The sequence below is a fragment of the Schistocerca gregaria genome, chromosome X (genome assembly GCF_023897955.1).
Source record: "Schistocerca gregaria isolate iqSchGreg1 chromosome X, iqSchGreg1.2, whole genome shotgun sequence".
NCBI classification, from domain to species: domain Eukaryota; kingdom Metazoa; phylum Arthropoda; class Insecta; order Orthoptera; family Acrididae; genus Schistocerca; species Schistocerca gregaria.
In genome coordinates, this window is record NC_064931.1 from 591,049,375 (window position 1) to 591,072,714 (window position 23,340).

The 23,340-nt window shown below is 42.1% G+C and overlaps 1 protein-coding gene across 2 annotated transcripts in view; it reads right to left on the reverse strand.

Annotated features, from left to right (window-relative positions):
- Positions 1 to 663: 663 nt before the first annotated feature.
- LOC126299400 (tRNA (guanine(6)-N2)-methyltransferase THUMP3-like) overlaps positions 664 to 23,340 on the reverse strand; it is a 132,274-nt gene continuing 109,597 nt past the window's right edge. The window contains exons 7-8 of one of the 2 annotated variants that reach the window (XM_049991274.1): positions 15,530 to 15,713; positions 664 to 2,106 (exon numbers count right to left, since the gene is read on the reverse strand). In XM_049991274.1, coding sequence (XP_049847231.1) covers positions 15,543 to 15,713 — 171 coding nt within the window. In that variant the 3' untranslated portion in view covers positions 664 to 2,106; positions 15,530 to 15,542. Of the gene's footprint in view, positions 2,107 to 15,158; positions 15,714 to 23,340 lie in introns of those variants that run through there. The other variant, XM_049991273.1, reaches the window with a different exon arrangement.

Genomic DNA, 23,340 nt, shown 5'->3' on the forward strand with positions numbered 1-23,340 from the left:
TCGGATAGAGCAACTGCCATGTAAGCAGGAGATGCCAGGTTCGAGTCCCGGTCAGTGCACACATTTTCAACAGTCCCCATTGATATTTATCAATGCCTGCAGGTAATGGTCTGGATTTCATTGTAATTTCATTCTTCAAGAGCTGCAAATCCACCAATATTATCTGTTCTTTTGGACATGTCCGAAAGAACAGGCACCATCTTCATACATTTGAGTGAATGGTTTGGCCACCTAGATCGCCCAACGTGAATCCCATCAAACATTTATGGGACATAATCACGAGGGGAGTTCGTGCACAAAAACCTGCTCTGGCAACACTTTTGCAATTGTGGATGGCTACAGAGGAAGCAGGGGACTTCCAACAACTTGTTTAGTCTATGCCACATTGAGTTGCTGCACTATGCCAGGCAAAAGAAGGTCCCACGTGATAGTAGTAGTGGCTTGTCAACCCAGTGCATGTGAATGAAGTAAGTTTCTCAATATGACAGAGTAATTTTTTGGAAAATATTTTACTTTCAGCATACAAATAAAACACGGCATATTTAGGATTCCCACATTTTGTTACCAGACAACTGTTCTCAAATGATTGCAGGGAAGCTGTTGGTTAAAAATATATAATTATCTCAAATTATCTCTTCACAGATTGATGATAAGATAGTTATCTTTTTCTTATTTGTCATATTTATTTGTGTGCCCACATAAATCTCTTTTCCAGTACATATACTGTACACAACATATTGAAATCATCAAACATATGTCATTTAAAATTTTATAATTAGTTGGATTCATACAGTGAATAATTACAAATTTGACGAAAATACTGTAGGGCTACAAATTATTTTTATTTTAAATTATTTTTGTTTACTACAATACTTACAATACTATTTACATCCCATGCTGCATTTTACTCTAATCATAAATAATTCAGAACTTCAAGTTTTCAACATTCACGTTTTTCGCTATGCAGTTGCTCTTTAATGACTAATCAATTGAGTGTCACTTAGGCAACTGGCATGTCCCTAACCATTTATCTAACCATGGAAAGGGTGGCTATAGTGCACTGTGGAGTATAAGCCACATTTCATTTCTGGCGAATCCCCACTTCATTGACAGGTGAATGCTAGGTTAAAAGCCAGAGTGAAAGAAATTGACCCAGTAGGATTCGATCGCACAACCTTTCAGTTTTTAGTCAAATACTATACCACTAGACCAGCACACCTGTCACACTTTCTCCTAACTCAAGATACTGCTGCTCTCTCGAGTTACTGCAGCCATTCAGTAGGTGACAGTGGCATCATTTTCACAACTTAATTTTAATTCATTGTAATTCAGCCACGTTACATGAAATGTTTATAAATTATATACAAAAACCTTTCTCATATGTCAGAGTATCTATTACTGTAAAAAGAATCAAATTCTCTGCAGCAGCTCCTGAGATTTAGCCTGCAAACACGGAAGCTAGGAGGTGGCTTCAATTTTTATATATATACCAGGTGGTTACAATTAAACCTTCCCTATTTAACACTTTATAACATAGAAACTAATTACCGTATGAGTACCAAACTTGGTAGCATTAATGTCAAGGACAAGGGAAGAAAAATAATGCAAAATCAATTCAATTGAAACACTTTTAATGTGCTGCTACAGTGTATAGTACCATTACATACCAGTAGCATTACTGTTACAAAAGGTCCAGAAGAGTTGAAAGCGCAGAATTTAATTCAGCACAGAAAAACTAAGCATGTCCATAGATATGCTGGCTTCCTCTCCTGATACGCTGCACTTCAGATCAGCACATGTGTGAATGTTCACCTGGTAAACCCTGTCCTTCAGATAGCTCCACAACCAGAAATCACAGGGAGTGAGATCAAATGATCGTGCCAGCCAAGCATTTGCAAATGATCAGCTGATAATTCAATCCTTTCCATATCTGTTTTGGAAAAGCAGGTGAACTTCATTAGCAACGTGCAGTGAGGCCCCATCTTGCATGAAAACTGTTGAGTTCAATGTGTCTCTCTCCTGTAGGGCAGGTATGACATGCTGGCGAAGCATATCGCAGTAACGCTGGCCAGTCACAGTGAGCGTCTTTGGTCCTTGAGCGCCAACCTGTTAAAAAAAGAATGGGCCAATGATGAATGTAGCCATGAAGCCACACTTTATGGTGAAATTTATACCATACAGAGGAACTTCATGCACAGTGACTGGATGTGAAGATCCTCATACTTGGAAATTTTGGGTGTTCACCTCACCTGAAAGAGAAAAATGAGCTTTGTCTGTCCATAGGATGGTCCACGGCCAGCCCTTATCAGCTTCAATCCTTGTGAGAAAGTGAAGAGCAAAGTCAACATGCTGTTGGGCATCCTATGGTGCAAGCTGCTGTATGATATGGGTACTCCTTGAGAATGGTTTGAAGCACCTTCTGTACAGTGGACCACGGGATGGTCAACTGTTGTGAAACAGCACGCGCACTACCTGATGATAGGCAATTGCACGCAGAATTGTCTGCCATAGCAACAGTGATTTCATCAACCACCTGTAGTGCAACCGGCCGTTGGCCTCTTCTCGGAGCGACACCCAGTTCTCCAGTTGATTTGAACATCATGCTCCAAACAGTAAGTAGAGAAAGAGGACCCTTCCGTAATCCTTTCAGCCGGCAATATTCTCTAAGTGCAGCTGCAGAATTACTGTTGTTTTGATAATAGAGCTTCACCAATAATGCCCCTGCTCCTTTTGTCCAAGCTTATGTTGACACATCAACAAGTGCACTGTGACTGGTCAGGTGTGTGAGACTATGAATCACAATGACTGATCACGGCACCTGGTAGCCATAGTTGGAACTGGATGCTGATGCTGTGACACATGGAAATCGGGCACCCTATACTCTGGACATCTTTGGTGCTAATATGGTAATTAGTTTCTGTGTTATAACATGTCAAATATGGAAAGTTTAATTATAACCAGAAAGATGTATAGTCTCAATTCTAAAAGCAAGTCAGTGTTACTGTAAATGTGGTGGACACCCGTTATGGACAAAACCTCAGGCAGGTCTGACCTTGAGACAACCAGGAGCTGGTAATTCACTTTACAGCTAATTTCATTGCAGCATTTATCTTTGCCAGGATTAAGTGCTCATATGTTACTACAGGCATGGGTTTCAATTGGCATACTGTACGATGAACATTATGAATTAGTGCATAAAACTGACATTCATATCAAAACCAACCAGTCAGCATGCAAGTGTGGATGCACTATTGAACCATTCTATGGACCCTGAACCCACATTTGACCAGTACCATGCTGCAGCATTCTTTAGACAGTTTGCATGTCGTCGTGGCAAAGGCAGTATGGGCAACCGAGCATGGTCTCTCTTCTCCAAGATGTCCTGTAGTGCCTCCTTCAACATAGATGGTCAACACAGATGCCGCAGAGCCCCCAAGTCCCTGGTGAATGCTCTTAAGTGAGAAAACATCTCAGTATATGGTATAAGGGAGAGCAAGTTGCATTACATGACAAAAGTGTATGTAAAACATAGTTTTATATGATGGAGCACAAGCTTAAAAAAAATCATTGTGTTTTAAAATGTTAAAAATTTCCTTCATGACCACACAGCTAAAAAAATTCAGAAACTGACGGAAGATAAATAACACAAATAATTCAGTTTTTATAGGCCGCAAATAACAGAAGTTTGAAATTAAAACTTTATACCACACTTCCAGTTGCTTCAATAGCTTTCCTTCCTTATGTTGCACAGCTGATCAGCAAACTCCTAATCATTTATGAAATGCCATATCTCTTATGAGAAGAACGTGGCACCTGCCATAACTTCAATGTAATTTGGGTGGCTTTTAGTGCTCGCTAATGTCAGTCAAAATGGTGGCACAGTGGCTAGCATCACAGCTTCTCAATTCTGTGCCCCATGTTTGAAACCTAATTACTACTTTTATTTTTGTTTTTTATTAATCTATCCATGTCCGTAGAAGGTTACTCCATGAATGTTTCTTTATCAAGGTAAGGGATACAGGGATATTAACTGCAAAATTACAACTTGGTTTCAAACTAAGTATAATACAAAACTATATTATATATGTGTGTAAGGAATTTTCATGGGTTACAATCTTTTTAAATTCTCATATTCTTATACACTGAGCAGCCAGAACATTATAACCACTGACCTACTATCGATATAAACCCATCAAGGTGATAGCAGTGTCACCTGGTGAGCAATGGCTGCTAGTCAGACACACACAGTGAGCATGCTGCCCATGTATAGAATGGGGATGATGAGCAATCTATCTGAGTTTGACCGAGGGCAGATAGTGATGGCCCAGAGGCTCGGCATGAGAATTTTGGAAACTGCATGGCTTGTCGGATGTTCCATAAGTGCTGTTGTCAGTGTCTTCAACACATGTGAAACCAAGATGAAATCAATTCCAGACGTTATGGGGTTTGATGGACACCTCTATATTACTGATGGCAGACATTGCAGGCTGGGCAGACTGGTAAAACAGGACAGGCAGCGAACTGTGGTGGAACTAACATCAGACTAATGCTGGGCAGAGTACAAGTGTGTCTGAACATGCAGTGCACCAAACATTCATAACAATGGGCCTCTGCAGCCAACAACCCATACATGTGCCGATGTTAACACCACAACATCAGCAAGAAATTGGCAAAGAGACCATTGGCACTGGATGTTGGTGCAGTGGCAGAGTGTTACATAGTCTGATGAATACCGACACCTTCTTCACCATGTCGATGGGAGGATGCGAATCCATCGTCTTTCAGGGCGACAACTCCTTAACACGTGTGCTGTGGGATGGAGACAAGCTGCCAGCGGCTTCACTATGCTCTGGGGAACATTCATGTGGGCATCCATGGGTCCAGTGGGGCTCATGCAAGGTGACATAATGGACAAGAGTATCGCACACTGGTTGCAGACCATGTACACCAGGGGTCGGCAACACGTTGATTGCGATCTACTGGTAGATAGCGAGTGCTTATTTGGTAGATCACGTGAGTACTGAGAGTGCAAAAGAAAAATTGTTAAATAAAATCGTCAATTGTTTTCCGTAGCAGTAAAAATGCATTATTGTTCAACACAAGTTGTTTTGTTTGTTAATAACAGCGTAGAACTGGTACCAACATCTACCTTGAACCTCTAAAATTTTTTGCCGCATTAATTAAATCAGCTGCCACCTGCACGGCACTAGTTGCTGCATTGTTTCACTCATCTTTGTGAAATGTGTTTGATTTGCGTCAGGAGAAGGCGATGAGTTTTGTGCCATGTACTACCAACTTCTGCGATGTAGTAGAGTGTGGAAAGGACATAGGTAGAACTTTTTTGTGCCATCAGTACTCAGCACTGAGCATACCTTGTTGACAATTTCGTGAATGTACGAGTAGTGCAGCGACTTCATGCATAATGAGTTGTGTATCAAAAAAACATGAAATTTATCATTTTCATTCTGAATGGGAATTTGTCGTAACTGAAAGAAATGTCACATGCATTTGTTTATTGTGCACCCACATGTTAACACCGAGTTTCCTGTAAACTCCGAACTGAGAAAATCAAGAAACTTAAAAATCAATTAAGTGTTCAACAAAGCATGTTCACAAAACCAGTAGACAAAAGTGTTGCTGCCACTCTTGCTTCTTATTGTATTTCGAATGTATTGGTGAAAAGAAAGAAACCCTTTGAAGATGGTGAATTCGTAAAAGAAGCATTTTGAGAAGCTGTTAGCGAGTTGTTTCATAATTTCAAGAACAAGTCTGAAATAGCTGCTGCCATTAGATATCTTCAACATTCACCGAGAATGGTCACAAGGAGATTTAAAAATATGTCTAATGATGTTTTCTCTCAACTGAAAACAGATTTGGATGAGTCCATTGATGCAACAGGTACTGCTCAGATGCCAGTTTTTGCAAGGATGGTTTTTAATAACTTTACTGTCAAGGAAGAACTTTTGAAAGTAATTTCTTTGAAAGGCCATACAAAAGGAGAAGATATATTTTTTGCCATGAAGCAACTCATTCTATTGGAGAAAATACCTATCCACAAGCTTGTAAGCATTACCACAGATGGAGCCAGCATTGAGAGGTTCTAAAAGTGGTTTTATTGCTCTGTGCCAAAGAGATGAAAGTTTTCCACCGTTTCATGAAACTATGAATACTGTTGTAAAGATAGTCAACAAAATTAGGTCTCACTCTTTTCAAAGAAGACTTTTCACAGATTTGGCAAATGAACTAGAACTACAGTATGAAGATTTACTGCTCCACACTGAAGTGCATTGGCTCAGCAAGGGAAAAGTGCTGCAACATTTTCACAAGCTTTTACCAGCTATAAAACTATTTTTGCAAGAACAAGATGAGAATAATTTGTCAGCTTGTATTGATGATACTCTCTGGCTTATGAATTTTGCTTTCTTAATTGACCAAACAGAAAAGCTTAACCCTTAACTACTATGGCCATTCACAGGTACACAATTACTATGGAAGGGTTTCACAAACTGCATCTTTATATTTTATGAATCAAACCAGAATTTTGCTGATATATATAGTTTCTTGACTTCTTGTCATTCATTACACTTCTTAGAGGTGGTCTTTGTAGAAATTTGATTTTTGTTAAACAATGCAGTATTTTAAACACTTTGACAATTAAAACAAAGTGAAATTTGGAGCATATTTTTATTTTATGAGTTATGAAAATAACAGAAAATAGTTAGCTCTCTGCTCACACACAGATTTTCATCAGAGGGATTATATTACAAATTGGCAATATAACTAGAAGGAAAAATCGAACTTGACTTACGATAAATTGTGTGTGAAGTCAACTTTCAGTGTACAACTCATCTTTGCAATGTAGAGTGAATATTTCAATCCATAAGTCTATGAATGGAGAAACTTTGCCACATTTTACTTCTAAAATTACAAGTAAAAACTAAGTACGTGTTCTCATGTGCCACTGAAATATACTTTAGTCAATTTCCACCTGCACACACTTCACGTAGATCTTCCTGGAACACTCCAAACAAATCGGAATGCCACACTGTTGGCATAGATATCTTGTTTTCCTCTTCAGATGAGGAGCGCAAACGGCACACGTTTTCGGTTTTTGAATTCTTCTTTCTGTGTCTGAGGCTCGTCTTGTAAGTGAAGTATTTTTCTGATGGTGTCACTCAACTCTCGTGGCAAGCATCCAATAGAAATTATACGCTTCATATGAGGTTCAACTAGGTCTCTTGCTAGAGTCTTCATGAAGCTCAATCTCGTCATTACCTCTGTCTTTGGATAAGCTTGATGTACCACATAACAATTTACACCACAAGCAACATCCACTAATGTGAAGAAAATGGCCAAAGGCCACCTTCTCGTCCGGCGGCTTGACGAATAAGCTGCACACCTTTGGTCGAGACAGTACTCACCACCTTTTATTGTGTTATAAAACAGGATGATCTCAGGTTTTCCTGATTCAGGATCATTGTTTACTGAGTGGTGCATAGAAGATATCAGTATTGCAGCTTTGGACTTTTTGGGCACGAAGGAAACCAGAGTCACACCATAAACAGATGTCTTCACACCACATTTCTTATTAGGTAAGAAGTTCCGTGGGATCTCTTTTTCGTTCTTTTTCAGCGTACCAGTGTATGTGAGACCTTTTTTTGAAAGTTCATTGACTACTACTACTGATGAGTACCAGTTGTCACCTGTAACATTTCTCCTTGAGTTTTCAGAGGGTTTCACCAATCGAAGAACAGCCTGTGTGGGAAAACTGTGACCTTTCTCATGGCTGGGAGGGGCGTGACAGTCGCTGCCTTCTCCAGAATACTTGTATGCATTATACAAGTAATTTGTATGAGCGTAAGTCAAACACTGAACTTTCAGGCCATACTTTGCCAGTTTTGGCTGCCTCAGAGTGTAGCGGCAGTGGGGAGTGTGGCGCGTCGCACAGTACACCCCAGGTGTTACATGCTTCACCCACTGTCCCTGCCGTCGAGACATCTTTGCGGGTACCGGTCGCAGTTGGGCCACCCTCTCCCCAAGGGGACTGGCGGGTTCAGCGGTGTTCACGGTGCACGAGGTGGAGGGTAAATGTGGAGGCTGGCCGTGTGGCATCGCCCGCTCTGCCTGTGGGGAGCACATGTGGCCACTCGTTCAGCAAGGTCTGAGCAGGCACACGGGGGTAGAGGTTTATTAGTTATTGGGAGCTCCAACGTCAGGCGGGTGATGGAGCCCCTTAGGGAAATAGCGGAAAGGTCGAGGAAGAAGGCCAGTGTTCACTCTGTCTGCTTGCCGGGGGGTCTCATCCGAGATGTGGAGGAGGCCCTGCCAGCGGCGATAGAGAGCACTGGGTGCACCCAACTGCAAATTGTTGCTAATGTCGGCACCAATGACTCCTGCCATCTGGGTCCAGAGGTCATCCTCAGTTTGTACAGGCGGTTGGCGGAATTGGTGAAGGTGGAAAGCCTCGCTCGCGGGGTGGAATCAGAGCTAACTATTTTTAGTATCGTTCCCAGAACCGATCGCGGTCCTCTGGTTTGGAGCTGAGTGGAAGCCTTAAACCAGAGGCTCAGATGATTCTGCGGAGATCTGGGGTGCAAATTTCTCGACCTCTGCTATCGGGTGGAGAAATGTAGGGTCCCCCTGAATAGGTCAGGCGTGCATTACATGCCGGAAGCGGCTACAAGGGTAGCGGAGTACGTGTGGAGTGCACATGGGGGCTTTTTAGGTTAGAGAATTCCCTCCCTAGGCCCGACAAGACGCCTCCTGAGATGCGGCGAGGTAGGAGTAGGCTAAATGCAACAGGGAATAACAGTATTAATGTGCTAATAGTAAACAGCAGGAGCGTCTATAGAAAGGTCCCAGAACTGCTCTCATTAATAAACGGTCACAACGCCCATATAGTACTAGGGACAGAAACCAGACGTAAACAGTAATGAAATCTTAAACTCAGATTGGAATGTATACCGCAGAGACAGGCTGGACAGTGAAGGGGGAGGCCTGTTTATGGTGATAAGAAGCGCAATAGCATTGAAGGAAATTGACGGAGATCTGAAATGTGAAATGATTTTGGTGAAGGTCACAGTTAAAGCATGCTCAGACATGGTAATTGGATGTCTCTATACGCCCCCTGGCCCAGCAGCTATTGTGGCTGAACACCTGAAGCATAATTTGGAAAATATTTTGAGTAGATTTCCCCACCATGTTATAGTTCTGGGTGGAGATTTTAATTTGCCGGATATAGACTGGTAGAATCAAACATTCATAACGGGTGGCAGGGACAAAGAATCCAGTGAAATTTTTTAAAGTGCTTTATCTGAAAACTACCTTGAGCAGTTAAACAGAGAACCGATTCGTGGCGATAACGTATTAGACCTTCTGGTGACAAACAGACCCGAACTATTTGAAACAGTTAATGCAGAACTGGGAATCAGCGATCATAAAGCGGTTACTGCATCGATGATTTCAGCCATAAATAGAAATATTAAAAAAGGGAGGAAGATTTTTCTGTTTAGCAAAAGTGACAAAAAGCAGATTACAGAGTACCTGATGGCTCAACAAAAAAGTTTTGTCTCAAGTACAGATAGTGTTGAGGATCAGTGGACAAAGTTCAAAACCATCGTACAATATCCGTTAGATGAGTACGTGCCAAGCAAGATCGTGAGAGATGGAAAAGAGCCACCGTGGTGAACAACAGAGTTAGAAAACTGCTGCGGAAGCAAAGGGAACTTCACAGCAAACATAAACATAGCCAAAGCCTTGCAGACAAACAAAAATTCCGCGAAGAGAAATGGAGTGCGAGGAGGGCTATGCGAGAGGCGTTCAATGAATTCGAAAGTAAAGTTCTATGTACTGACTTGGCAGAAAATCCTAAGAAATTTTGGACTTCTGTCAAAGCGGTAGGGGCATCAAAACAAAATGTCCAGACACTCTGTGACCAAAATGGTACTGAAACAGAGGATGACAGACTAAAGGCCGAAATACTAAATGTCTTTTTCCAAAGCAGTTTCACAGAGGAAGACTGCACTGTAGTTCCTTCTCTAGATTGACGCACAGATGACAAAATGGTAGATATCGAAATAGACGACAAAGGGATAGAGAAACAATTAAAATCGCTCAAAAGAGGAAAGGTCGCTGGACCTGATGGGATACCAGTTCGATTTTACACAGAGTACGCGAAGGAACTTGCCCCCCTTCTTGCAGCGGTGTACCGTAGGTCTCTAGAAGAGCATAACGTTCCAAAGGAATGGAAAAGGGCACAGGTCATCCCCATTTTCAAGAAGGGACGTTGAACGGATGTGCAGAATTATAGACCTATATCTCTAACATCAATCAGTTGTAGAATTTTGGAACACGTATTATGTTCGAGTATAATGACTTTTCTGGAGACTAGGAATATACTCTGTAGGAATCAGCATGGGTTTCAAAAAAGACGGTTGTGTGAAACCCAGCTCGCGCTATTCGTCCACAAGACTCAGAGGGCCATAGACACGAGTTCACAGGTAGATGCCGTGTTTCTTGACTTCCGCAAAGCGTTCAATACAGTTCCCCACAGTCGTTTGATGAACAAAGTAACAGCATATGGACTATCAGAACAATTGTGTGATTGGATTGAAGAGTTCCTAGAAAACAGAACGCAGCATGTCATTCTCAATGGAGAGAAGTCTTCCAAAGTAAGAGTGATTTCAGGTGTGCCGCAGGGGAGTGCCATAGGACTGTTGCTATTGACAATATACATAAATGACCTTGTGGATGACATCGGAAGTTCACTGACGCTTTTTGCAGATAATGCTGTGGTGTATCGAGAGGGTGTAACAATGGAAAATTGTACTGAAATGCAGGAGGATCTGCACCGAATTGACGCATGGTGCAGGTAATGGCAATTCAATCTCAATGTAGAAAAGTGTAATGTGCTGCAAATACATAGAAAGATCATTTAGCTATAAAATAGCCGGTCAGCAACTGGAAGCAGTTAATTCCATAAATTATCTGGGAGTACGCATTAGGAGTGATTTAAAATGGAATGATCATATAAAGTTGATCGTCGGTAATCCAGATGCCAGACTGAGATTCATTGGAAGAATCCTAAGAAAATGCAATCCGAAAACAAAGGAAGTAGGTTACAGTACGCTTGTTCGCCCACTGCTTGAATACTGCGCAGCAGTGTGCGATCCGTACCAGACAGGGTTAATAGAAGAGATAGAGAGGATCCAACGGAGAGCAGCGCACTTCGTTACATGATCATTTAGTAATCGCGAAAGAATTACGGAGATGATAGATAAACTCCAGTGGAAGACTCTGCATGAGAGACGCTCAGTATCTCGGTGCAGGCTTTTGTTAAAGTTTCAAGAACATACCTTCACTGAAGAGTCCAGCACTATATTGCTCCCTCCTACGTATATCTCGCGAAGAGGATAAAATCAGAGAGATTAGAGCCCACACAGAAGCACACTGACAATCCTTCTTTCCACGAACAATATGAGACTGGAATAGAAGGGAGAACCGAGGTACTCAGGGTACCCTCCGCCACACACCGTCAGGTGGCTTGCAGTGTATGGATGTAGATGTAGATGCACGTTCTAAACCCAAACCTTCCACAAAAAGGAACAAGCATTTCATCGACACACACTGTTGCACCTACAGAGTAGCAAAGTTGACTGTTTTTGATGAAACGCAAAAAGATTTGTGAAATTGCTGCTGATTTGTCTATTTTCTTTCTTTCCTTCCGATCATCTGCTTTGTCAAATTGTAATGCAGACAATAAAGTAGAAATTTTTCTTTGGTAAAGTGCATCTGAAAACATCTCTGCCTGTTCCATCGGTTGCAAACAAGCTGTAAACAGACTCGTTCCCCGACTTGAAAATGGCTGAATACACTACTAGACCAATCAGAGCCTTCAATTCAATGACATCAACATCTTGTAGATAGGATAAGAGATTGTTAGCATACTGTGCTCTAAGCTTAGATATTTTTAGATTTGTCCTTTTAGATTTGTCCATCGAATGATTTAGTCTAGAATGTCTGGTGTAAAGAACAGTTTCCATACCTCCAAAACAGCAGCACCGTCTGTCGCAGTCCAGGGAGCTGCAAGATGATTATTTGTTTCCTTGTTCTTACGTTAGCTGATTGCTGCTTTCTTTCCCATAGAAAACATCTGTTCTTATCGAAGAAGTAAGCTCCATTGTCATCAGCTGTCACATCTTCAACACTTTCAGTTTCCTGCTCTGAATTAGTGTTGTGATCACTAAATATCTCAAAATCAGGGTCATTATTGCTGTCATCAAAAGTCTTCATCCGAAGATTCAACGTGGCAATCTTGAACATCCACATCTGTCTCACATAACACATGTTGCATAGAAGGCCCAGTTTTCTCCGCCATGGAGAAACAGTAGCATGGAACAAAAACACGGCACACTGTGGTACATCTGTGAGACCTCTCAAGGCTAATAATTATGAAACAAAGAGCAGCAAGAATGCTGGCATATGTAGCTTGACAGCCAATAGGAAGGTACACGGAAGAGTCCATTTGGCTTTGGCTTTGCAGTGTGTGAGTAATATCTCGACACAAAAATCAGTAGCGGTCTGAGAGACGGTCGTTTTAGTTAAGTGCTAATGAGCTGAATTTTAAATTTCAAAGCAATGACAAAGATATTGCTGATATGATATCTGAAGTAAATTCTTTTACTGAAAAATTGTTTTTGTTGGAGTGCTGCCTTGAGAGGGATGAATTAAGACATTTTCCAACTCTGAAGACACAAATAGAAGAAAGTGGGATACCTTACAATAGTAAATGTCATGCATAATGATCTCCAATTTGAGGGATGATTTCATTGATCAGTTTTCAGACTTCAAAAAGATTTCAGTCGTAATCCAGTTTGTAGCTTTTCCTTGGGCTAACAGAAGTAGTAAAGGCAGCAGAGGATCAAGTAGGTAAAAAGACGAGGGCTAGTAGAAATCCTTGGGTAACAGAAGAAATATTGAATTTAATTGATGAAAGGAGAAAATATAAAAATGCAGTAAATGAAGCACGCAAAAAGGAATACAAACGTCTCAAAAATGACATCGACAGGAAGTGCAAAATGGCTAAGCAGGGATGGCTAGAGGACATATGTAAGGATGTAGAGGCTTATCTCACTAGGGGTAAGATAGATACTGCCTACAGGAAAATTAAAGAGACCTTTGGAGAAAAGAGGACCACTTGTATGAATATTAAGAGCTCAGATGGAAACCCAGTTCTAACCAAAGAAGGGCAAGCAGAAAGGTGGAAGGAGTATATAGAGGGTCTATACAAGGGTGATGTGCTTGAGGACAATATTATGGAAATGGAAGAAGATGTAGATGAAGATGAAATGGGAGATACGATACTGCGTGAAGACTTTGACAGAGCACTGAAAGACCTGAGTCGAAACAAGGCCCCCGGAGTCGACAACATTCCATTGGAACTACTGACGGCCTTGGGAGAGCCAGTCCTGACAAAACTCTACTATCTGGTGAGCAAGATGTATGAGACAGGCGAAATACCCTCAGACTTCAAGAAGAATATAATAATTCCAATCCCAAAGAAAGCAGGTGTTGACAGATGTGAAAATTACCGAACTATCAGTTTAATAAGTCACAGCTGCAAAATACTAACGTGAGTTCTTTACAGACGAATGGAAAAACTAGTAGAAGCCGACCTCGGGGAAGATCAGTTTGGATTCCGTAGAAATGTTGGAATATGTGAGCCAATACTGACCCTACGACTTATCTTAGAAGCAAGATTAAGGAAGGGCAAACCTACATTTCTAGCATTTGTAGACTTAGAGAAAGCTTTTGACAATGTTGACTGGAATACTCTCTTTCAAATTCTGAAGGTGGCAGGGGTAAAATACAGGGAGCGAAAGGCTATTTACAATTTGTACAGAAACCAGATGGCAGTTATAATAGTCGAGGGACATGAAAGGGAAGCAGTGGTGGGGAAGGGAGTGAGACAGGGCTGTAGTCTATCCCCGATGTTATTCAATCTGTATATTGAGCAAGCAGTAAAGGAAACAAAAGAAAAATTCGGAGTAGGTATTAAAGTCCATGGAGAAGAAATAAAAACTTTGAGGTTCGCCGATGACATCATAATCTGTCAGAGACAGCAAAGGACTTGGAAGAGCAGTTGAACGGAATGGATAGAGTCTTGAAAGGAGGATATAAGATGACCATCAAAAAAACCAAAACGAGGATAATGGAATGTAGTCGAATTAATTCGGGTGATGCTGAGGGAATTAGATTAGGAAGTGAGACACTTAAAGTAGTAAAGGAGTTTTGCTATTTGGGGAGCAAAATAACTGATGATGGTTGAAGTAGAGAGGATATAAAATGTAGACTGGCAATGGCAAGGAAAACGTTTCTGAAGAAGAGAAATTTGTTAACATCGAGTATAGAATTAAGTGTCAGGAAGTCATTTCTGAAAGTATTTGTATGGAGTGTAGCCATGTACGGAAGTGAAACATGGACAATAAATAGTTTGGACAAGAAGAGAATAGAAGCTTTCGAAATGTGGTGCTACAGAAGAATGCTGAAGATTAGATGGGTGGATCACATAACTAATGAGGATTTATTGAATCGGATTGGGGAGAAGAGAAGTTTGTGGCACAACTTGACCAGAAGAAGGGATCGGTTGGTAGGACATGTTCTGAGGCATCAAGGGATCACAAATTTAGTATTGGAGGGCAGCGTGGAGGGTAAAAATCGTAGAGGGAGACCAAGAGATGGCTACACTAAGCAGATTCAGAAGGATGTAGGTTGCAGTAGGTACTGGGAGATGAAGAAGCTTGCACAGGATAGAGTAGCATGGAGAGCTGCATCAAACCAGTTTCAGGACTGAAGACCACAACAACAACAACAACAACAACAACAACAACAACAACATTGTGGACCATTGAATATATCTTCTTACATTGCAAAAGTTTTTGACATAGATAGGCCAGTTCTTGAACTTGAAATACTATCATTAAAAATGATTTGTTTCTCAAAAGTGTTGCAGAACCCAAAACCTTTTGGCCTCTAATCCCTCAGGGGAAACACCCTATCTTAGTCAATGTTGCTCTTATAATAAAGGCCTTGTTTGCTTCTACCAACCTGTGTGAATCACTGTTTTCAAATATGAACTTTATTAAAAATAAACACAAAACAAGGTTGACAAATGTTCATTTATTTTGACTCCTCTTTCACTGAGTGAAGTTTCTGGGAGATCGGGTTATGGCACTTGCCCTGTTCTCCTCATTAGATGCACACAGGAGAGCATCACAAGAAAACACTGTATGTGTCTGTGTACAGTACAGATAAAAATATTGTCCAATGGAGCAAAGAACTGGGTTTCACTTTAAATACTGGAGAGATCTGCAACCTGTTACTACAGGTCTGCTGTGCACCTCGAGGGCTAGTCACTTATCACGCACATTACTTTTCAGCATCAGTTTAGGAAGACATAACAAATACTCATTTCTTTATGACAAAGGTAAGATAAATAAGCCAAGAGCCACCAATATTTATTTGGCATTACATTAAGGCACAAATCACTTTTCCAGTTTATTTTTCTTCTTTCGCCTTTTCTTGACTTCCAGTGGCAGAGACTCCTGGTACTCCTTTGCTGTTCTTTGAATTACATAAAGACGAGCTGCCAGTCCACCAATATTAACTGTCAGTATTCTTATCATCTTAAAAAGCCCATGCGTTGTTGATACAGCCTGAAACAAATTACATTCCTGGTTATAAAAGCAATTATCACAGTTAAGGCTGATGTGTAAACGTAACATACAAGATTATCTCACACAAAACAGTATGGAATTTTCTTGTTTTCACATATGATATTAATGTCATTCATAATAAAATAACACACAAACACACACACAAAATTTCTAGCTTTCGCAACCAATGGTTGCTTCTTCAGGAAAGAGGGAAGGAGAGGGAAAGACGAAAGACATGATATGTCTGCTTGTGTCTGTGTATGTGCGGATGGATATGTGTGTGTGTGCGCGAGTGTACACCTGTCCTTTTTTCCCCCTACGGTAAGTCTTTCCATTCCCAGGATTGGAATGACTCCTTACCCTCTCCCTTAAAACCCACATCCTTTCGTCTTTCCCTCTCCTTCCCTCTTTCCTGAAGAAGCAACCATTGGTTGCGAAAGCTAGAAATTGTGTGTGTGTGTTTGTGTGTTATTTTATTGTGCCTGTCTACCGGCGCATTCTCGCTTGGTAAGTCTTGGCATCTTTGTTTTTAATATATTTTTCCCATGTGGAAGTTTCTTTCTATTTTAATGTCATTCATAAGATTACATGTGTCTTAATGTCACAGTAGTTTTGTGTAGGGAAGGACTACTTCTAAAAGATGTTCATATTTTCTACTAATATTTAGTATGCAGATAACCATTTTGTATAATAAAGATTCTAATTAGTTTACAGTAAGCAAGAAGACAGTTATTTGGATGTTTCAATGATGGTGTCTATGATTTCTTGAGGAATATTTCAATAGGATTACAGCCATAAACTCTTTCTCAGAAACATCATGCTAACCACTGTAAACCTAATATTCAAATTTGTTGACTAACACGCTCTCCCAGAGTGAGCCAGAAAAGCTCTAGCTAAGGGTGTTTCTGCGCAAGTTGAACGTCTTTGGGTATATAAAGGTAATGTAATGTAATGATCATGGTTTTAAATTGTAGCTTGTGTTCAACCTTGCACATACAATTCCAAATGTTTCCTGCTTCCTAGAATCTTCTCCACAGCTGTGAAGTGATACTATGGGTGATATTCAGCCACTGTCTAATACATATAGACTTCAACTGGTCAATAATCCAACGTGATGTGACTTTACATTATGTCAGTAAAATGTTTTGTTTTGTTTTGTTTTGGGGCACATAAACAACTAGGGTCATATGTGCCCAGGTCAAAACTGTACAACAAGAAGACAAAAAAGGATGATTACATGTCAATCCCAATCAACAGAAGCGAAGACAGCTAAAAATAGGGACGCGGAGAAAGGTCTGTAAAATATGCCACAGAGAAACGGGGGTCCAGAACTAAAATTTAAAGGGCCTTCGCCATATTACTATGATGAACAAAAAGTAAAACACTGTCGACAGCCCATGCATTGTTCACTAAAACCGCCGATAACTCAGACAGAAAACCGTCAGGAAATGGCAGACAGTCAAAAGTTGGGTGCAATGTGCACAAAGTGGTGAGAGAGCACCACTTAACAAATGGCAGTGGCTAAAGAGAGAGTGCCCTATACGCAACCTAATTATAATGATTTTCTCATAGCGAGAGGGCTGAGACGAGGTGGTCCAAGCTGCTGGGAGAGGATAACTCGGAGCTTGTTCCCATGAAAGGAGGACTAGTGGTAATGTCAAAGTGACACCACGTGCTGACAGATGGCAACAGAGAGAGAAAGTAAGAACTACCTGATTGAGGTACAAGGACTGCAGCCTTGGCAGCAGTGTCAGCAACCTCATTTCCTGTCAGACTGATGTGACCAGGAACCCACATAAACATCACAGTGGCTCCATCAACAGTAAGTTGGTGACAGCCTTCCTGGACCCGTTGCACTAAGGGATGGACAGTGGGCTGTACACAGAAGCTTTGAAGAGTGCTGAGTGTGTCTGGGCGGATGATGCAATAGAAAAGCCTGTGTTGCCGGATCTACTGTGTGGCCTGATACAGAGTGAAGAGCTCTGCTTTAAATACTGAGCAGTGTTCTGGAAGCCGATGCTGAAAAATGTGCTGACAATGACGAAAGCACACGACACCACAGTCAGTCCGAGAGCCAACAGTGTACACAAAGGTACTATCACGAAATTTCATGAGAAGATCGTGAAACTGAAGTCGATAGAACGAGGCTGGAGTAGTGTCCTAAGGAAGTGAACGAAGGTCAAGGTAAACACAGGCTGCCGCTCAAAGTTAAGGTGGTGAAGGGGTCTGCCCCCATGGGAAAGTTGCAGGTAGTGTGAATTTAAGCTGCTGGAGCAAGAGCTGAAACCAAACCCCAGGAGGTTACAGAGAGGAGGGACACACGCCATACTGGCAATCAAAGGAGTCATTGAAGAAGGAGGCATAGGATGGGTGACCACACATGGAAGACAAACACCATGCATATCCTCTGAAGAGAAAGTCATGGCAGTAGGACAGCCGTAGTTCAGCAGCTTCTGCATACAGACTCTCAACTGGGCTAGTGTAAAGGGTGCCAGTTGCCAAATGGATGCCACGGTGGTGGATAGCATTAAGACGGCATAAGAGGGACAGATGTGCAAATGCATAAATGAAACATCCATACTGTAATTTTGAATGGACAAGGGACCAGTACAAACGGAAGAGGGTGGTTTGATCTGCACCCACAAGAAGTATCATTGAGGACATTGAAGGACCGCATACAGCGTGCTGCCAGGTACGACACGTGGGACGACCAAGAGAGTTCCTATTGAGTATGAGCCCCAGGAACTTTGTAGTATCAACAAACGGAAGAGCAGCAGGCCCACAATGTGAAGACGGTGGAAGAAACCAATTGTGCTGCCAGAAATTCATACAAACGGTTTTGTCAGAGTAAAAACAAAAGCCATTGTTGATGCTCCATGAGTGAAGACGATCGAGACGTCACTGAAGACAAGTCCATGGAGAACTGCTATATATGGCAAAATCATCAACGAAAAGGGAGCCGGAGATGCCCGCCGGGAGACAGGCCATTATAGGGTTAATGATCAAGACGGAACCCTGAGGCACATCATTTTCCTGGATAAAGGTGTCCGACAAGGCAGAAACCATGCATATCATGAAAACTCAGTCTTTTAAAATTCCTCAAGCAAACAGGGCAGGCAGCCACAAGAGCCCCGTGTGTAGAGAGTACAAAGGATATCAGTCCTCCAGCAGGTGTTGTAGGCTTTCTCCAAATCGAAAAACAAGGCCACAGTCTGGGATTTCCACAGAAAACCATTCATGACATGGGTGGAGAGAGAGACGAGATGGTCAACTGGAGAACACTACGCTCGAAATCCACACTGTGCAGTGGTTAGTAAATTGCAAGACTCGAGCACCATACCATATGGGTATGAATCATACATTCCATCACCCTGCAAACATAGCTGGTGAGAGCAATGGGGCAGTAGCTAGAAGGAAGGTGTTTGTCCTTACTGGGCTTAGGTATGTGTATGACAGTGGCTTCACGCCAGTGTGTGGCAAACATTCCCTCTGCCCAGTTACGGTTGTATGTGTTAAGCAGAAAGTGCTTGACAGCAAGATAGGTGCTGCAACATCTGAATGTGAACGGTGTCTGGCCCTGGGGCAGAGGATCAGGATGAAGTGAGAGCATGGTCTAGCTCCCTCATAGTAAAAGCGGCATTGCAGCACTCACAATTCGGAGAAGAGAAGAGTATTGCCCGAGCCTCCTCTGCTCATTTTCAAAGGAGGAAGGCGGGCTGGTAGTGAGAGGAGCTTGAAATCTCTGCAGAATGATGGCCCAAGGTGTTGAAGATGGCAAGAGGATCTACAATGACACTGTCTGCTACTGTCAGGCCAGAAATTGGGGAATGGATCTTGGTCCCAGAGAGCCATTGGAGATTCGCCCACATGACAGAATACGGAGTCAAACTGTTGGAAGAACTAGTGAATGATATCCAGCTAGCTTTTTTGCTATCTTGAAGAACGCGATGACACGGTGCATTCATCTGTTTATAATGAATGCAGTTTGCCATCGTAGGATGACAGGTAAAAATGCGGAGAGGACGTCTCTATGTGCGAATTGCGTTGCAGCACGCCTCAGTCCACCAAGTGACCAGGACACGGCGTAGTAAAGAGGAGGTGCAGGGAATGGAACATTCTGCAGCAGTAAGGATAACGCCTGTAAGATATTCCACCAGGAAATCACAAATGGGGAAATAATGTTAGTCGCCAGGGAGGAGTATAGCCTCCAGTTGGCGTTAGTAGGTGCCATTTGGATGTGCAGGAAGGCGCAGTAGGAGTCAGCAAATGGATAACACATGGGAAATGGTTGCTCGAGTATGTGTCAGAGAGAATGGACCACTCGAGATGATGGCAAGTTGGACAGTGCAGGAGAATAGGTCCAAATGGGAATAGGTGTGCGTGGAGTTTGAAAGGAACGTATGTGCTCCTATGTTAAGGCAGAAGAGATAAAGTTGATTAAGAAGGTCAGCGAAGAGGGGATGGTGCACATTAAAGTGACCAAGCAGCACAAAGGTTTGAGGTAGCTGCCGAAAAAGCTTGAGGAAATCTGTCCTGGTGATATCATATGACGGAGGGATGTAAACGGGACAAAGGGAAAAAGTCAAGTGAGGAAGAAAAAGGCGAACTGTAACAGCTTGAAGGTGGGTAGTTGGGGAGATGGGTTGACTACGAACATCATCCCGAATGAGCACCATAACTCCCCCATGAGATGGAATGCTGACCTCAGGCGGAAGATCAAAATGGACCAGGAAGAAATGCGAGAGCTCAAAGGAGTCATGAGGACGCAATTTTCTTTCCTGAAGGCAGACAACAAGTGGATGCTGCAATTCTAAGAGCAGCCATAAATCCATTTTAATGGATCTATGTGACTTGCGAGTGACTGGGTAAGGCACTTTTTCCTTCAGCCAGATCTCCAAGATAGACCGCTCATCGAGATACACGGCATTATCACGGAAGAGAGGGGGGGGGACAGAATGGTCACCATTGCAGTTGTTGCAGCGGGTAGGAGGAGGTAGACAACGGCCCTCGTGAGCATCCCTACCACATGTTACACATTTGGCTGGATGTCGACAGGACTCTCGTGTGTGTGGTTGTAATGACGACACTGGTAGCAGCACATTGGGTTCAGAATATATGGTCTGACTGTGATAACTTCATAACCTGCTTTGATCACTGACAGAAGAACCACTCTACCAAAAGTGAGAAAGAGAGTGCATGTGGGCACTAAGGAGGCATCTACTTTTTTCATCACCTGATGGACAGTAATGACACCCTGATCAGAGATGTTCATTTGGATTTCTGCCTCAGTCAGTCCATCAAGCAGCCTAGTGTAAATAACACCACAGGAACAATTCAGTGCTCGATGGGCCTCGACACCAAACAGGATAGCCATGGAGGAGCTAAACTGCAAGCAGTTGTTGTGCTTGTGACTCAGTGAATCAGAAGTAGTCTCCAAAAGCAAATTCAATTGTGTAAACAAGAGCAGTATTTCACAGGGCCAGCAACTGCATCAATAGCTTTCTGAATAATAAGCGGCTTTACCGTAGAGAAGAACTGACCACCTTCAGTACGTAAAACCATGAGGAACCTTGGTGCAGCTGGGAGGGTTCTTGAATCATCAGCCTCATTCTGTTTACATTTCATAGCCACTGACTGTGAAGATGATTGGCTCATTTTGAGAAAATCCCCCATGATTGCCAGCATCTCAGATGGCATGCTACTTCCAACTGGGGGCCCCCTTCAGAAGAGGGTGCACCTCCCTCAGGTGATTGTTCACACCTCAGGCCACACCTCCCAAACACCTGACAGAGGGACCAATCAGCAATCTGGGAAGGTAGCAGTTCAGGTAACCACACCTCCCTGGGTCTGGCCTGTACCAAAGAGTATGTGCGAACCGTACATGTCACTTGTTACGCGTCGGACGCGTGGGCCGGCCTTCAGGAGCACACAGGGAGAAAGAAAAAGAAGAACTTCAAACGCCGAAGTGGAGGATGGGTAGGAGAAGGAGAACGACGAAAAAAGAAAGGAACAGTGGACAGTATTCTGATATTGACTACCACAAACGCAGAATACATTTCCAAAAACAACCCAGACATTTTCCCCAAGGGAGGGGAAAAAGAACAGCAAGAGGAGAGACATGCAGTGTGGAACGGAAAAGATGCTGCAAAGGCTGGGGCCATTTGGTAGCCAAGCATGAACCCACCAAAGAGCGGCGTGCCCTCTAGGGGGTCAGTCAAATGTATTCACTGTATTAACTTGCTTCTATATGACTCAGATACCATGTGCCAAGTCCCTACAAACACGATCTTCAGATGAACTATACCTACCACTTACACCAGTGGTGTTATCATATATGTCACATTTCCATGTTGACACACTACAGCAGGCTTGGCCAAACAGTGCTCCGCGAATGCAAATAATTGTGCTGCATGCCTGTCTATCTCCCTGAGCATAGCGATCAGGGGTGAGAAGGAAAAAGCAAAAGGAAGGCTGTGGCCAGGTGCAGCTAGAGTAAGGCAGTGGCCATATCACACGCCAAGCAGTTTGCTAGCAATACTAGTAGTGTTGAACTGGATATATATTCTGCATTAGTAATAATAATGCCTCTGCACTTGTCCAGAAAAAGAAAAAGTGAAGAACCCACACTGTGAAATGCAAAATGGGAACTGCTTTACTTTTTCATTTGTTTGAGGACCATGCAAAGAACTTAAAATGCCAATGCACTACTTTGGACTGGAGGAAAACACTCACTGGAGTGTCATTACAACACCAGACACAAAGAAAATATGATGCACTTGCTTTGACGAACAGGGGAGAATGCTGTCAGAAATGGTCACCCTTATGGGAAAACTGAGTGAAGAGTAAGTAAAGACGTGATGAAATCTTACAAGTGATATATCATGAAGGTTTAAAGAAAGAAGACCATAAAGACGTAACTAAATAAAAAAAGAGAGCTACCAATATCAATGAAAGAAAGTCATCATTTTGTGTGCAATTTGCAATTATAATTGATTAAATATATATATATATATATATATGGGAGGAAGCTGACATCAAAGGACCATTGACACAAATGAGTTACCAAACAGTTTTCAAAACTGCATGGACTGGAAGGCCATTTTGTGATGGAAAGAACTGTCAAGCTGGGTGAAGTTGCCTGAAAAGTTTAAAAAATTTTATATGTTAAATAATTACATATTAGTAATGAAAAATCTTTTATTTTAGTTAAATATATTTACTTTTTGAAAGTTATTAATTCATGGCAATGGCTAAATATACAGTTTTCTGAACCTCAATGTGAATACTGATCATTTTCAGAAGGAAAGATAGTATTAACTTTTTTTATACACTACGAATTTTATTCACTCAACTGGCATATAAAGGCTTCTATGTCTAGGTCTTATGTATGTCGTGCACTGACACCTCTTTACAATGATAACTAGAGCAATAACGAAAGTTTATTTATAATATATATCTATTCGTGGTTGCGGTCTTCAGTCCAAAGACTGGTTTGATACAGCTCTCCATACCACTCTATCTTGTGCAAGCCTCTTCATCTCCAAATAACTACTACAACCTACATCTTTCTGAATCCACTTACCATATTCATCTTTTAGTCCCCCCCCCCCCCCCCCCCCCCCCCGTC